Here is a 16,306-nt window from a genome sequence, read left to right as displayed (position 1 = left end):
CATCGTCACCAAGTTTTGTTTGAAGTTTTCACGCCAATTGGAGCTGTTATGTGACACCTTTGCGAAACACCATCAGGGATGTTTGTGCAGTTGCTTCAGAGCATGTTTCTGTGGCTCCTGACATCTGTGGGCATCTTGTTCGTCGGCTTGTGGGCCAGATGTCACAACCAAATTTATGCCGGATGAGCACTGGGTTGTTTTTATACCAATACTTTTGCCATCTAAATCTAGTTTCAGTTTTTTTTAAATGATACAAATTATTTGATCAACAATTTATTAAAGCCTACTTTATCCTATTTGACAAATTTCCATTATACATTGTCAAAATTTGCTGAAAGACCTGTTATGCACAATCTACTATATGCCATTTGTTTATTCTTTTTAGCAAGTATAAACGTCCACACGTGTCTTTTTGCTGTGAAATCTTTACTGATTTTTATGTGAATGTAAGAATGACTTTTATATTGCTACTAATATTTCAAGAGGAACACTTAAAGGGTTAGTTCACCCAAAAATGAAATGTCTGTCATTAACTCCTCTCCCTAATGTCGTTCCACACCCGTAAGACCTCCGTTCATCTTCACACACATGTGTGAGATATTTTATATTTAGTCTGAGAGCGTATGCAAGTGTATGCACACTATACTGTCCATGTCCAGAAAGGAAATAAAAACATCATCACAGTAGTCCATATGAGACATCAGTGGGTTAATTAGAGTCTCTTGAAGCAGAGAAAATACATTTGGGTCCAAAAATAACAAAAACTACGACTTTATTCAGCATTGTCTTCTCTTCCGCGTTTGTTTTCAATCCTCAAATAAAGATTCAAACGGTTATGAGTCATAAAACTGCTGAAATCACATGACATTGGGGATCTGAATCATGAATCAATTAGCTGATTCATAACCGTTTTAATCTTTATGTGAGGATTGAAAACTAATTCGGAAGAGAAGCCAATGCTGAATAAAGTAAGCATTGCCAAACTTGTGAAAGTGCAAACACATATTAAGTGGTATGATCTTCCAACATTTCTACTAACTTGAAGCTGTTTGTTGGACTGCTCTGGCTCAGAAATAGTCTTCATGTTCACTCTGCTATTGGCTTATCAACCTAACGTGGATCCTGAGAGAGGAATTCTGATCCAATTTGCCTCATTTATGCAATAACACTGATTGATGAAGTGCATCAGCATCCAGTGTTTGAACCTGTGTTTGACTTTCTGACACACTTGAAGGGATGGTTCAACCTAAAATACAAACTCGGACATCATTTACTCACCCTCATGTCATTCCAAATTGGTATGATATTCTTACTTTTGTGGATCATAAAAAATATATATTTTGAGAAATTATGAAATGTTTTTTTGTCCATAAAATCTCAAGTCAAGGGTCTCCAGGGTTGTTTGGTTGCTTCTTCTTTTATTTTTGAAGGAAGATAGGCATACAGGTTTGAAATGACATGAGGTTGAGTCAGTTTAGGATCAGCTATCGCAACCCGATCACACATAAATGTGTATAAATAGTACGAGTGTGCAATGTCGTGGAATGTATACGCCAAAACTCATTTTGGCGTGCATATGATACGCTGTTTTTCGCGTGCATATGATACGCACTTTATGGCGTATATATGACACGCTCTTGGGTAGGTTTAGGGTGGTGGGGTGGGGGGTTCGTATGTATAATACGCCATAAAATGCGTATCATATGCACACGAAAAACAGCGTGCCATAGACACGCCAAAATGAGTTTTGGCGTATTCATTCCACGACATTGCACACTCGTACTATTTATACGCATTTTTGTGAGAATACATGCTCTTTATAATGTTGCAGAGCTGTTTTTTAGTCTCATTCCATCGCTGTTTTCCAGTATGAGCGCTACCAGCGGTATGCAGCGGAGGAGTGTGTTCTTCAGATGGGGGGAGTTCTGTGTCCCGCTCCAGGATGTGGAGCTGGGCTGCTGCCGGTGGATGATGGGAGGAGAGTCTGCTGTGAGCTGGGAAATGGCCTCGGCTGTGGGGTAAGATATCCTGAACGCCAATTCCCTGACCTCAAAACAGCTTTTATTATAAGAACATAAAAACCACATTCACAACAAAGCTCACACACTTGACATCTTAAGACAACAACAGACACACATAACCAAGAAATGGGCATATCTATGATCACAGATATACCTGTCCATTAAATATTGAGCAAATTGTAAGATACAAACTCAAATTAAAGATTACGATTTCTGCACTCTAAAAAATGCTGGGTTAAAAACAACACAAGTTGGGTTGAAAATGGACAAACCCAGAAATTGGGTTGTTTGAATGGGTCAATTCACTCGACCCAATTTCTGGGTTTGTCCATTTTCAACCCAACTTGTGTTGTTTTTAACCCAGCATTTTTTAGTGTGTGTATTATGGGTGGGTAAAAGAACCATTAAATGCATGCATCAATTGGCATAAAACACTACATCTATCCTGTTACACACAATAAACAAGATAACTTGCATCTGTTTGATTGACAAAATAACTCATATACAGTAAAGCAAATTCAGAATAAATAATATTACCTATAAATCAGAATTAATTTAATACACTCTGTACTCAAAGTACATATAAATCTTATACATTTTCAGTTATCACATTACAACAATTTGCATGTTGTCAATTAAATGAGGTGATCATTTTCAGTAAAATATCACAGCAAACTCATTTTAACAGCATAATAACACTGTTCAGTATTCAGATCCCCTTAAATGTTTCAATCTTTGTTATATTGAAACCATTTGCTAAAATCATTTAAGTTATTTATTTTCATTAATGTACACACAGCTCCCTATATTGACAGAAAACACAGAATTGTTGACATGTTTGCAGATTTATTTAAAAAAAAAACTGAAATATCATATGGTCCTAAGTATTCCAACCATTTGCTCAATATTTAGTAGAAGCACCCTTTTGATCTGATACAGCCATGAGTCTTTTTGGGAAAGATGCAACAAGTTTTTCACACCTGGATTTGGGGATCCTCTGCCATTCCTCTTTGCAGATCCTCTCCAGTTCTGTCAGGTTGGATGGTAAACGTTGGTGGACAGCCATTTTCAGGTCTCTCCAGAGATGCTCAATTGGGTTTAAGTCGGGGCTCTGGTTGGGCCATTCAAGAACAGTCACAGAGTTGTTGTGAAGCAACTCCTTCATTATTTTAGCTGTGTGCTAAGGGTCATTGCCTTGTTGGAAGGTGAACCTTCGGCCCAGTCTGAGGTCTTGAGCACTCTGGAGAAGGTTTTCGGCCAGGATATCCCTGTACTTGGCCGTATTCATCCTTCCCTTGACTGCAACCAGTCGTCCTGTCCCTGCAGCTGAAAAACACCCCCACAGCATGATGCTGCCACCACCATCTTTCACTGTTGGGACTGTATTGGTCCAGTGATACTCCACACACACCGAGTAGAATTAAGGCCAAAAAGTTCTATCTTAGTCTCATCAGACCAGAGAATCTTATTTCTCACTATCTTGGAGTCCTTCAGGTGTTTTTGTAGCAAACTTTCATGTGTCTTCCACTGAGGAGAGGCTTCTGTTGGGCCACTCTGCCATAAAGCCCTGACTGGTGGAGGGCTGCAGTGATGGTTGACTTTCTACAACTTTCTCCCATCTTCCGACTGCATCTCTGGAGCTCAGCCACAGTGATCTTTGGTTTCTTCTTTACCTCTCTCACCAAGTCTCTTCTCCCCCGATAGCTCAGTTTGGCTGGACGGCCAGCTCTAGAAAGGGTTCTGGTCGTCCCAAACGTCTTCCATTTAAGGATTATAGAGGCCACTGTGCTCTTAGGAACCTTAAGTGCAGCAGGATGTTTTTGTAAACTTGTCCAGATCTGTGCCTTGCCACAATTCTGTCTCTGAGATCTTCAGGCAGTTCCTTTGACCTCATGATTCTCATTTGCTCTGACATGCACTGTGAGCTGTAAGGTCTTATACAGACAGGTGTGTGGCTTTCCTAATCAAGTCCAATCAGTATAATCTAACACAGCTGGACTCAAATGACGGTGTAGAACCATCTCTAGGATCAGAAGAAATGGACAGCACCTGAGTTAAATATATGAGCGTCACAGCACAGGGTCTGAATACTTAGGACCATGTGATATTTCAGTTTTTCTTTTTTAATAAATCTGCAAAAATGTCAACAATTCAGTGTTTTTCTGTCAATATGGGGTGCTTTCCGTACCCACTGTAGATATTTTAAAAAACAGACACAGAACTTTTTTCCCTTGATCGCTGTATTAGGAGTGGGAGGAAGGGAACCTGTATGGCTTTAATTAACTCTCTATGCTCACCCCTGGAATCTAACAGTATGCACCCCAAAAGAGTCCTTTAGGAACCCTGGACATGTCATCCATGAAACAGCAAAAATGACATTAACATTCAAACTATTAGCCATACCCGCTACATTACCGCAGAACTGTCATTTTCTACTCCCAGGTAGGCCCCGCCCACAAAACATCACTGTTTGCAAACACAAAATAGGTCTGTTCCATTGTGTGACACTGCATTCTTAAAAAATAAGGTACTATATAGAACCCTAAGTTTCTTTACTCAAGTTTAAAGTCCCCCTGCACTCAATAACTTTAATCCTTAAAACTAATCTTTGAAAATCAAAATGACATATTTAAAGGCACAATATGTAATTTCGCCACTAGAGGCTGTTTATTGAAAACAAAGGCGTAGCTTGATGACTCCTTGATTTCGCAGAATCGTGGGAGTTGTTGTCTTCACCTCTACAGCTGGTGGAAAATAATAATAATAAAGGTGATTCGGGCAGAAATCATATTCATGGATGAGCTAATGTATTAAAGATTAATTAACATTACTGTAGTGTGAAGCCGGTGGAGCAGAACGAGGCGCTGGAGCGATTGCTAATGAGAGATAAGCGCGACACACGGCTCAAGAGCTGTGGAGCTTTTATTATGCCACATACGAGCACTTCCTCTGCCCAGGGGAAGCTCTCTCTGCGCTTATGGCATGATACAGTGCCGTAACATCAGCAATACTTCTCAACGAGGTGCATGTGAATGAGCCTGTCTATAGAAGACACTTCACTGAATGAGTGGATGTACCCATGTCCGGAGGAGTCGCTAATTCTCATTGTGATTCAAGAACATATACAGGCCAAAACAAACTTTGTTTGGTGTTCATTTTGAAACAGTTTGTAAAGTGTACTACCATTGGACCATGGCAATGACTTAATAGGAAGGTGTGCGTGGAGGCTCCGCCTTCTTTCTCAAATAAATCTTTTGCCGATTATTTCTCCTATTCAGTCGATCAAGGTCAGATGTCCATGAGTGTTGAGAGGTGCTTTATAGTAGAAAATGAAGCTGTACCTTAAGATAAAACACTGTTTTCATGTTTAATACAGTATTACAAGCTGCTTGATTTTAACCGATCAATTGTATAAAGAGCTATATACTTAACGTGATGTGACTTCACAATTGCAGAGACAATTTGCCTGCCTTTACATGCACATGAACTTTAATGACATTAATCCGTAGGGTTTAATATGGAGTCGGCTCACCCTTTGCAGCTCTAACAGCTCCAGCTCTTCTGGGAAGGCTTTCCTCAAGGTTTAGGAGTGTGTTTATGGGGATTTTTGCCCATTCTTCTAGAAGCTCATTTGTGAGGTCAGGCACTGATGTTGGACGAGAAGGCCTGGCTCTCAGTCTCCGCTCTAATTCATCCCAAAGCTGTTCTATCGGGTTGAGCTCAGGGCTCTGTGCAGGCCAGTCAAGTTCCTCCACACCAAACTCCTCATCCATGTCTTTATGGACCGATGCTTTGTGCACTGGATGGCAGTCATGTTGGACAGGAAGAGGCCGTCCCCAAACTGTTCCCACAAAGTTAGGAGCATGAAATTGTCGAAAATGTCTTGGTATGATGAAGCATTAAGAGTTTCTTTCACTGGAACTAAGGGGCCAAGCCCAACCCCTGAAAAACAACACACCAACCCCCCTTCACCAAAAACTTTACACTTGACACAGTGCAGTCAGGCAAGTCCTGTTCTTCTGGCAACCGCTAAACCCAGACTCATCCATGGGATTGTCAGACTGAAGCGTGATTGGTCGCTCAGAGAACAGGTCTCACTGCTCTAGAGTCCAGTGGCGGCTGCTTTACTCCACTGAATCCCACGCTTTGCATTGCTCTTGGTGATGTAAGGCTTGGATGAGCTGCTCGGCCATGGAAACCCATTCCATGAAGCTCTCTACGCTGTTCTTGAGCTCATCTGAAGGCCACAGAAGTTTGGAGCTGTTGACTCTGCAAAAAGTTGGCGACTTCTGCGACCCTTAGCATGCGCTGACTCCTGATTTTACACTCCTGAACACTTCTTGGCTAAGGTGCTGTTGTTCCCAATCACTTCCACTTTGTTATAATCCCACTAAGAGTTGAGCGTGGAATATTTAGTAGTGAGGAAATTCACAGCTGCGCCATCTTTGTGGATGATCTTTGAATGACAGCGAGACTGTGAGGGCTAGACATACTTCTCTTCAGTGGATTGTACTGTTGTTTAATGTGTTTTTGGATTGTTCTGCTGACAAACACTGCAAAAATATATTTTTCAAGAAATGTCAGTAGACTAAAAACTCCTGACAACATGAGCTGTGGAAAGTTATAAGCGATCTAGGAGCTTTATAGAGCTTTTTACAGAGGATGCTATTGAAGTCACAGTAAGTCTATCTCTCACAGCGTCGCTTTAATTCCTGTCGTATATAAACTTTTCTTCTAAGAGCGTAGCCGCTTAGTATGCGTTGAGTTGCCTGTAATTAAAGTATGAACTCTATCAATCAATACGGTCTCATGTGATACACACAACAGTCGACCTGAAATTACAATGATCTGCATTTTTACAAACCTTTACAAACGAGTATATCCCAGTTTAGGATGGCTTTCCTGTGTGAGACGACTGCTTTGTCATCCTTGCCCTCTATCGCTTGCACACTCCACTCGTCCAATCACGGCACGATTAAGATGTAATTACCACACAATTTGCATGATGTTTTCTAATTAGCCAGTCGATTAAAGATTAGGGTGCAGTTCAGCTGCCATTAGCGCTGACTGATTGCATGTTTGCAAACACAAACATCATCATTCCAGGGGGAGGAAACCCCGTCTCTGTGCTTCTGTCTGTCTCTGTCAAAGGTGCAGCCGTTGACCGTTGCAATGAGGAGGCGTTTTAACCTTAGAAATGCCAACACTCATGCATTTGGCATGAGACACACACTTTCAGGCTCTGTGTCACGCTCTCACGTTGCCCAACTTAATCTCACGCCAAACTGCCAAACCTGCTTTTGGTATTAAACAAAGTTAGTCCTATAGCTTTTTTTAAAATTATTATTAAGTTTTAATGCAAAATTCAAACAATAAATAGCGTTTTGGCGCTAATGTTAAAGCCAGAGGCGTTGAAAAGAGTAGTTGCAACATGCTCTCATCTCCCGGCGGCGCGCTGGTCACGTGGCTCATGAAACGCTCAATACTTCCAGCGCTGTGTCAATGCATTTAAATGGCTTAAGCGGAGACACAACAGTTTCACTATACAGATGTTTGCAGCAAGTTTTGGTAAACAGTACAGCATAGTGTTAGTGTACATTGATTATTAAGTCAACCATATTTACAGGATCATTTTATTATGGAGAGTGATAGAGATGCAACATTAATTGTATTCTTGTATTTAGCCCTCAGGTATTCCTTACTAATTGGTCTCCCTGACCACCTGCGGACCCCACAGACTATAGATGCTTTTAAGCGTGGTCTTAAAACCCACCTTTTTAGCAGAGCTTTTAATTGTACTTGCTACTTCTTTATTTTATTTTATTTTATTTTATTTTTCAGTTTTATTTATTTATTGTTGTTGATTGGTTTTTTTATTTTTTATTCTGTAGCACTTTGAGATTTTGTTTAATATAAAGTGCATTATAAATAAAATTTATTATTATTATTATTATTATTATTATTATTACTATTTGTGCAATAATTATTGTCAATTAATGACCACTTAAAATATATTTCTTCTAATATTTGTATTACTTATATCACAATTTGTGTAGTAATTATGGTTAAAATAGAGAATTCCAATTCAAAGAGGTAAATTAGAGTCGTTTTGTTGCTAAAAAAATGATAATGTTAATTTGTAATGCCATTACCCAGGTGCCTTATGGCTCTTTACTAAATATACATGTATCTAATCTAGTTGCTCAAAAAAGTATTTCAGTCTTTGCATTCTAATAAATATTTAGATATGATGATCAAACACTAGATTTTTAAAAATGTGAAATTTTAAAACGTTAATAACTTGCATCCTAATATTTTTAAGGAATAATGATTCTTATATAAGCACTCACAAGTGAATATTAATGAATGGCACATACTAAAGAAACACTAGCATCAAGAAACCCAAGAAATGTATCTAATCTAGTTGCTGAAAAACAGAGTTGCATTTTAATAAATATTTAGATATGATCAAACACTAGATTTCTTTAAATATGACATTTTAAAACGTTAATAACTTATGCATCATATTAGGACTTAGAATCCTAATATTTTTAATGAATAATGATACTTATATAAGCACACACAAGTGAATATTAATGAGTTCATGCATATTAGTGCACCCGTATTGTAAAGTGTTACCGAAAAAGGTAAGGATTAATTAGGCTAATAAACCCTAATAAACCATGACTATCAATCAGATTCAACTAATACAGATATGATCCAGAATCAGATCCGGAGGCTGAAATAAACTGAACAGGAGAAACAGCAGCAGCAGGACGTCCGTCTCTGTGGTATGGACTGTATTTAGTGGCCTGTCAACATTTGTGTGTCTTTACTCGCAGTTTATGAGGACATGATTCGGTTTATGGACTATTGTATGCGACTAAACCTTAGCAGTAGCAAGCAAAACGGTTTTGCACGTCAGACTAGTGTAACGTTATACAGAGAACAGCAATGGAGTCCGTTAGCGCATTTGAATGACGAAGCACGCTTTGTGAGAACGTCCCCTAGGTTTATGTTTGGGGTGGTTCAATAAACAGACAGACACCTATAGTGGTCAGCTAAACAAATGTATTTAAACACACACCATAGATCGCATGCTCCATTGATAAATTAACTATATATGATCGTGTCGTTTACTGATGTTTACTCACGCGACGATAGCCGACAGCACAGACATTTGAAGCATTTTTACTCACCGGCTGCTTCCAAAGCACGACCGTGAACCTTTATCACTGGGACCGCTCCGTCAAAAACACACTTCTTTGGGGACGTTGTTGATTTGGGGAAGTCCTGAGACAGCAGTGAGAGCAGTTTATGGGCGGCGTGCATTTCCTCTCTCGGTCTAGCCACGCGCGCGCGCACCCTTCCGGGAGAAGAGCTGTACGGCACATTCTGCTCTGTCGACGTCAAGCGCACCCTTACTCGAAAAAAAACTCTCCGAAACTTTTGAGAAACCGGAAGGAGTATTTTTGACAAAGAAATCCTCGTAACGTCCAACATTAGTTTTTGAAACTTTGTCTATGTTTAGGATGGGAATCCAAGTCTTTAACAGTGTAAAAAGCTCAGTATGCATGAAACAGCATTTCACCGCCTCTTTAAGTTTTGCGCTTCAGAACTTCCGTTATGGGAGCATAGTGAGCGTCGATGCATACTGGGTTTTGTGGTGCATTGTGGGACTTTTTAGGGGGCGAACGTTTCAGTGCACTGGAAGGATTCTGCGATTGAGACAGCCCTTAAAATGGCTGACTCCCTGATCAGTGCCCTGCTACTGAACTACATTGAGACGCATCCTGAGTCTTCGAAAGAACCATTTCAGATGCTCTGAGAAATGAGCTGATGCCTCGATTTATATTATGAGAAAATTATAGTTTTTTTTAAAGTTTTTTTTACCTTGGATGCAAATTGTAAACCTATTATAGGAGACCTTTAAAATGAGATAATCAGGGTACTTCAAGTCTTTAAAATGAAATAAATAACGTCCTGTGATGGCCAAACAATATTTTCTGATATCATCTGATCTACATTTTTGCTAAGTGAGATCATATTGGCTAATGATATCGTACAGGTGTCGTTTTAGCTGTGATTTCATCATAAACATCATTCATAAATTGGAGAGCTTGCCCCTTATCTTCTAACCATACCAGCTTCATGATGTTGGCTTTTACAGTATCAGTTTGAGTGTGTCCGGTTTCTGACCACGCAGGCTGAAAGTGATGAGCTGGTCAGAGCTGCGTCTGTGAGCCGCAGATAAAGGCTTTATTGGAGTCGGTGTTAATGAACCGTTGGCACCAGCACACACACACACACACAGACACACACACACACACACACACACACACATACCAATGATGGCACATAAAAACACAGACTGGCTTTTACACGCTCTGGACTTGAGGGACACCTCACAACCAGCCTGTCCTACTTCACTTACAGAAAAATCAATACATCCCCTCTCTATATCTCCTCTACCGTTTTATTCGGCCTTCCTCTCTTTTGTTTGGGGGTTTAGGGGCCGTGTATCAGCAGTGTGTGTTGAATGCTAGTTGATCTTGCTGTAAGCCGTTGGCAACAGAGCAGTTTCTGTTTTTCAGTGCGTGTGAATTCAGCAGGGTTTGCTGCGGTGTGTGTGTGTGTGTGTGTGTGAGCTCAGTCAGTCTCAGCACCAGCTGACACAGGGGACTCCTCGTCACGCTCAGCTCTTGGTGTGTGTGTGTGTGTGTGTGTGTGTGTGTGTGTGTGTGTGTGTGTGTGTGTGTGTGTGTGTGTGTGTGTGTGTGTGTGTTTCAGGGCATTGTAACGGTATGTGTTGGGGTCGCTTGTTTTCAGGTGTTTCCAGAATTTGATGGCTCTTTTTTGGATGTTTAGAAGGAGAGGGTACACAGAAAAATAGGGTGTCAAAATTGTACCTTTAGGGGTACAACAGCTTGTCGCTGGGTCAGTACCCTTAAAAGGACAACGTTGTACCATTTTTACCACAAAAAGATTCATAGTATTACCTTAAGTTACGCATTTGTACTCAAAGGTACTAATATGCACTCTTTAGGAGTAAAAAAGGTACAAAGATGTTCTTTTAAGGGTACTGCCCCAGCGACAAGCTGTTGTACCCCTAAAGGTACAATTTTGACACCCTATTTTTCTGTGTGTATTGGCCTAATTCTGCCCTGCATCCGTTGTTTGGTGTCTTTCTTTGGACTTTGAGGATTCTCTTACAGAAATCTAAATGTAGAATTTCAATCGGATGTTTTACTAATTTAAGAAATCAAATTTTATAGAAGCACCCTACACTTCACTGCCATATAAAACAATTGGTTCAATTATAGATTTGAAGAGTTTGAGCCAAATTTGGATTGGGGTGTTGAATTTAATGGTTCTTTTTATGGCATAGAACGCCTGTTGAGCTTTCTCCTTGAGTTCATTCACTGCAGAGTAAAGTTACCCGAAGTGTATGCTTTAGTTTAGTGGTCTCGATGGTTCTGTGTGACAGTGTGTGTTGGTCCCTGAGATCTGGAGCGCTTCTGGAACATCATGACTCTAGTTTTGTGGAGGTTAAAGGTGCACTATGTAGTATTTTTGCGGTAAAATATCCAAAAACCACTAGGCCAGTGTTATATATTTAGTTCAGTTGAGTACCTACAATATCCCAAATGTTTCCAACTATTTGTAAATTGTGAGAAAATTGCTATTTTAACCAATGACCCGGGACATGTCAGCATAACATAGGAGTCGCCTGTCAATTGCGTCATATCTGCGTTACCCTCGGTTTCGGTTTCGGGTTTTATTTGGCAGGAGCGCTTTACTCTTAGCAGTGTGAACAAGTGAACGCATGGAGTAACGTCATAACATCATTTTCAACACACTTAAATGTATCTAATATGATAAACAGAGCTGCTTTACCTCATAATCATAACCGGAAAAGCGGATCAGTGCAGGCGCCCGACGACTGTCTCCCGTCCCGTCATAATAAAAGTCCCAGTGTTGGCGAGCCGTGTGTTTGTGTAACAATCGCTCCAGCGGCCGTGCTCAGCTCCACAACACTCGGTCCTGCTCTGCTTCACTACAGTAACGTTAATAACCAATCACTCCAGCGGCCGTTCTCAGCTCCTCAACACTCGGTCCTGCTCTGCTTCACACTACAGTAACGTTAATAACCAATCGCTCCAGCGGCCGTGCTCAGCTCCTCAACACTCTGTCCTGCTCTGCTTCACTACATTAACGTTAATAACCAATCGCTCCAGCAGCCGTGCTCAGCTCCTCAACACTCGGTCCTGCTCTGCTTCACTACAGTAACGTTAATAACCAATCGCTCCAGCAGCCGTGCTCAGCTCCTCAACACTCGCTCCTGCTCTGCTTCACTACAGTAACGTTAATAACCAATCGCTCCAGCGGCCGTGCTCAGCTCCTCAACACTCGCTCCTGCTCTGCTTTACTACAGTAACGTTAATAACCAATCGCTCCAGCGGCCGTGCTCAGCTCCTCAACACTCGCTCCTGCTCTGCTTCACTACAGTAACGTTAATAACCAATCGCTCCAGCGGCCGTGCTCAGCTCCTCAACACTCGCTCCTGCTCTGCTTCACTACAGTAACGTTAATAACCAATCGCTCCAGCAGCCGTGCTCAGCTCCTCAACACTCGGTCCTTCTCTGCTTCACTACAGTAACGTTAATAACCAATCGCTCCAGCAGCTGTGCTCAGCTCCTCAACACTCGCTCCTGCTCTGCTTCACTACAGTAACGTTAATAACCAATCGCTCCAGCGGCCGTGCTCAGCTCCTCAACACTCGCTCCTGCTCTGCTTCACTACAGTAACGTTAATAACCAATCGCTCCAGCGGCCGTGCTCAGCTCCTCAACACTCGCTCCTGCTCTGCTTCACTACAGTAACGTTTATAACCAATCGCTCCAGCGGCCGTGCTCAGCTCCTCAACACTCGGTCCTGCTCTGCTTCACTACAGTAACGTTAATAACCAATCGCTCCAGCAGCCGTGCTCAGCTCCTCAACACTCGCTCCTGCTCTGCTTCACTACAGTAACGTTAATAACCAATCGCTCCAGCAGCCGTGCTCAGCTCCTCAACACTCGGTCCTGCTCTGCTTCACTACAGTAACGTTAATAACCAATCGCTCCAGCAGCCGTGCTCAGCTCCACAACACTCGGTCCTGCTCTGCTTTACTACAGTAACGTTAATAACCAATCGCTCCAGCGGCCGTGCTCAGCTCCTCAACAGTCGCTCCTGTTCTGCTTCACTACAGTAACGTTAATAACCAATCGCTCCAGCAGCCGTGCTCAGCTCCTCAACACTCGGTCCTGCTCTGCTTCACTACAGTAACGTTAAAGGGGGGGTGAAACACTCAGTTTCAGTCAGTGTCATGTCAATCTTGAGTACCTATAGAGTAGCATTGCATCCTGCATATCTCCGAAAAGTCTTTATTTTTTTTATAATTATATAAGAAAGATGCGCTGTTCCAAGTCTTTCCGAAGAAAGCCGAGCGGGTGGGGGCGTGTAGTGTGAGCGGAGCTAAATAATGACGTGTGCAGCAGCGCGCTGCTATTGTGTTGAGTCAAGTGCGTCGTAAAGCTGTGTCATCCCTAACAGCGGGAAAAAAACTTTATCCAAAATAAAAATATGGCTTTTAATCAGATACAGCCATCCATCTATGATCCGGAATCAGACCCAGAGGCTGCAGTTGAACAGGAGCAGCAGCAAAAACGACTAGAGCAGGACGTCTCTATGTGGTACAAGTTATACACTAACTATATAATATGCTTAGCGACTTGTGTTATTTTACATATTTATACTTGAATTATATCGTCATATTTTTGTCTTTGAAGGTGTACATGTGGGAAGTGCAGTTGTGCACGTGTGTTTGTGTGTTTACGCGTGGTTTGTGTAGACAGGTTAAGTTAGTGTTTACATAGAAAGACACAGAATAGTAGCGCATTTGAATGAAGAAGCGCGCTTATTTAGTTCAACATATTTCCCCACTCTTTGTGTATTGTTGTTTGGAGTGCTTTTACAATACACAAACATAAAGTTACACATATAGTGGCCAGCTAAACAAATGTACACGCACTACACATCGCATGCTCCATTGATCAATTAACTATACGTGATCATGTTTGGGCTACGAGCATAGGCAAAAACACAGACATTTGAAGCAGTCTCACTCACCGCCTGCGGTTCTAACGTTGGGACTGCTCCATCATTCAGCATTAGGCGATCAGGAAAATCCGGCGTCGAGCTGGGCCTTGTTTATGAAACAGTCGGCACCGAAATGCAGCGAACAGATATAAACATTCGCGCAACTCAGTTGCTGATCCGGAAAAGCAAATTACATCCACTGTTGCCTTAACGCGGGGTTTTTGGGGAATCTGTGCAGGACTGTCTTGGTCTGGCAACCAAAAACGCACTTTTTTGGTGACATTGTTATGTGCACATCACCTGTCCAGCATCCTACAAGCCAGCGCTTTGATGGGCGTAGCCTGTTACTTTCGCTCTCTCCCTCTCTCCCTCTCTCTCTCTCTCTCTCTCTCTCTCTCTCTCTCTCTCTCTCTCTCTCTCTCTCTCTCTCTCTCTCTCTCACGCGCTTCCGGTAGAATTGTCCGTAAGGCCCATACAAGGAAATTCCGCCCCCATTAACGTCAAAGGGGACGCATGATCTCAAAAAACTTGCCGAAACTTATGACTAACCGGAAGTAGTATTTTTGACAAAGAAATACTCCCATCAAACGTCCACCTTAACTTTTGAAACTTTGTCTATGTTTAGTATGGGATTCCAAGTCTTTAACAGTGTAAAAAGATCAGTATGCATGAAACAGCATTTCACCCCCCCTTTAATAACCAATCGCTCCAGCGGCCGTTCTCAGCTCCTCAACACTCGGTCCTGCTCTGCTTCACTACAGTAACGTTAATAACCAATCGCTCCAGCGGCCGTGCTCAACTCCTCAACACTCGGTCCTGCTCTGCTTCACTACAGTAACGTTAATAACCAATCGCTCCAGCGGCCGTGCTCAGCTCCTCAACACTCGGTCCTGTTCTGCTTCACTACAGTAACGTTAATAACCAATCGCTCCAGCGGCCGTGCTCAGCTCCTCAACACTCGCTCCTGCTCTGCTTCACTACAGTAACGTTAATAACCAATCGCTCCAGCGGCCGTGCTCAGCTCCTCAACACTCGCTCCTGCTCTGCTTCACTACAGTAACATTAATAACCAATCGCTCCAGCGGCCGTGCTCAGCTCCTCAACACTCGGTCCTGCTCTGCTTCACTACAGTAACGTTAATAACCAATCGCTCCAGCGGCCGTGCTCAGCTCCTCAACACTCGGTCCTGCTCTGCTTCACTACAGTAACGTTAATAACCAATCGCTCCAGCGGCCGTGCTCAGCTCCTCAACACTCGGTCCTGTTCTGCTTTACTACAGTAACGTTAATAACCAATCGCTCCAGCGGCCGTGCTCAGCTCCTCAACACTCGCTCCTGCTCTGCTTCACTACAGTAACGTTAATAACCAATCGCTCCAGCGGCCGTGCTCAGCTCCTCAACACTCGGTCCTGCTCTGCTTCACTACAGTAACGTTAATAACCAATCGCTCCAGCGGCCGTGCTCAGCTCCTCAACACTCGGTCCTGTTCTGCTTCACTACATTAACGTTAATAACCAATCGCTCCAGCGGCCGTGCTCAGCTCCTCAACACTCGGTCCTGTTCTGCTTCACTACAGTAACGTTAATAACCAATCGCTCCAGCGGCCGTTCTCAGCTCCTCAACACTCGGTCCTGTTCTGCTTCACTACATTAACGTTAATAACCAATCGCTCCAGCGGCCGTGCTCAGCTCCTCAACACTCGGTCCTGTTCTGCTTCACTACAGTAACGTTAATAACCAATTGCTCCAGCGGCCGTGCTCAGCTCCTCAACACTCGCTCCTGCTCTGCTTCACTACAGTAACGTTAATAACCAATCGCTCCAGCGGCCGTTCTCAGCTCCTCAACACTCGGTCCTGCTCTGCTTCACTACAGTAACGTTAATAACCAATCGCTCCAGCGGCCGTTCTCAGCTCCTCAACACTCGGTCCTGCTCTGCTTCACTACAGTAACATTAATAACCAATCGCTCCAGCGGCCGTGCTCAGCTCCTCAACACTCGCTCCTGTTCTGCTTCACTACAGTAACGTTAATAACCAATCGCTCCAGCGGCCGTTCTCAGCTCCACAACACTCGGTCCTGCTCTGCTTCACTACAGTAACGTTAATAACCAATCGCTCCAGCGGCCGTTCTCAGCTCCTCAACACTCGG

The 16,306-nt window shown here is 42.6% G+C and overlaps 1 protein-coding gene across 1 annotated transcript in view; it reads left to right on the top strand.

The window, feature by feature from the left end:
* prkn (parkin RBR E3 ubiquitin protein ligase) overlaps nt 1-16,306 on the top strand; it is a 237,836-nt gene that overhangs the window by 207,812 nt on the left and 13,718 nt on the right. The window contains exon 9 of the mRNA XM_067421999.1: nt 1,869-2,018. Within this exon, the coding sequence (XP_067278100.1) occupies nt 1,869-2,018 (150 nt within the window). The remainder of the gene's footprint in view (nt 1-1,868; nt 2,019-16,306) is intronic.

This window comes from Pseudorasbora parva, chromosome 17 (genome assembly GCF_024679245.1).
Source record: "Pseudorasbora parva isolate DD20220531a chromosome 17, ASM2467924v1, whole genome shotgun sequence".
Lineage (NCBI taxonomy): Eukaryota > Metazoa > Chordata > Actinopteri > Cypriniformes > Gobionidae > Pseudorasbora > Pseudorasbora parva.
Note: the sequence above shows the minus strand (reverse complement) of the source record. Positions and strands in the feature narration are given on the sequence as shown.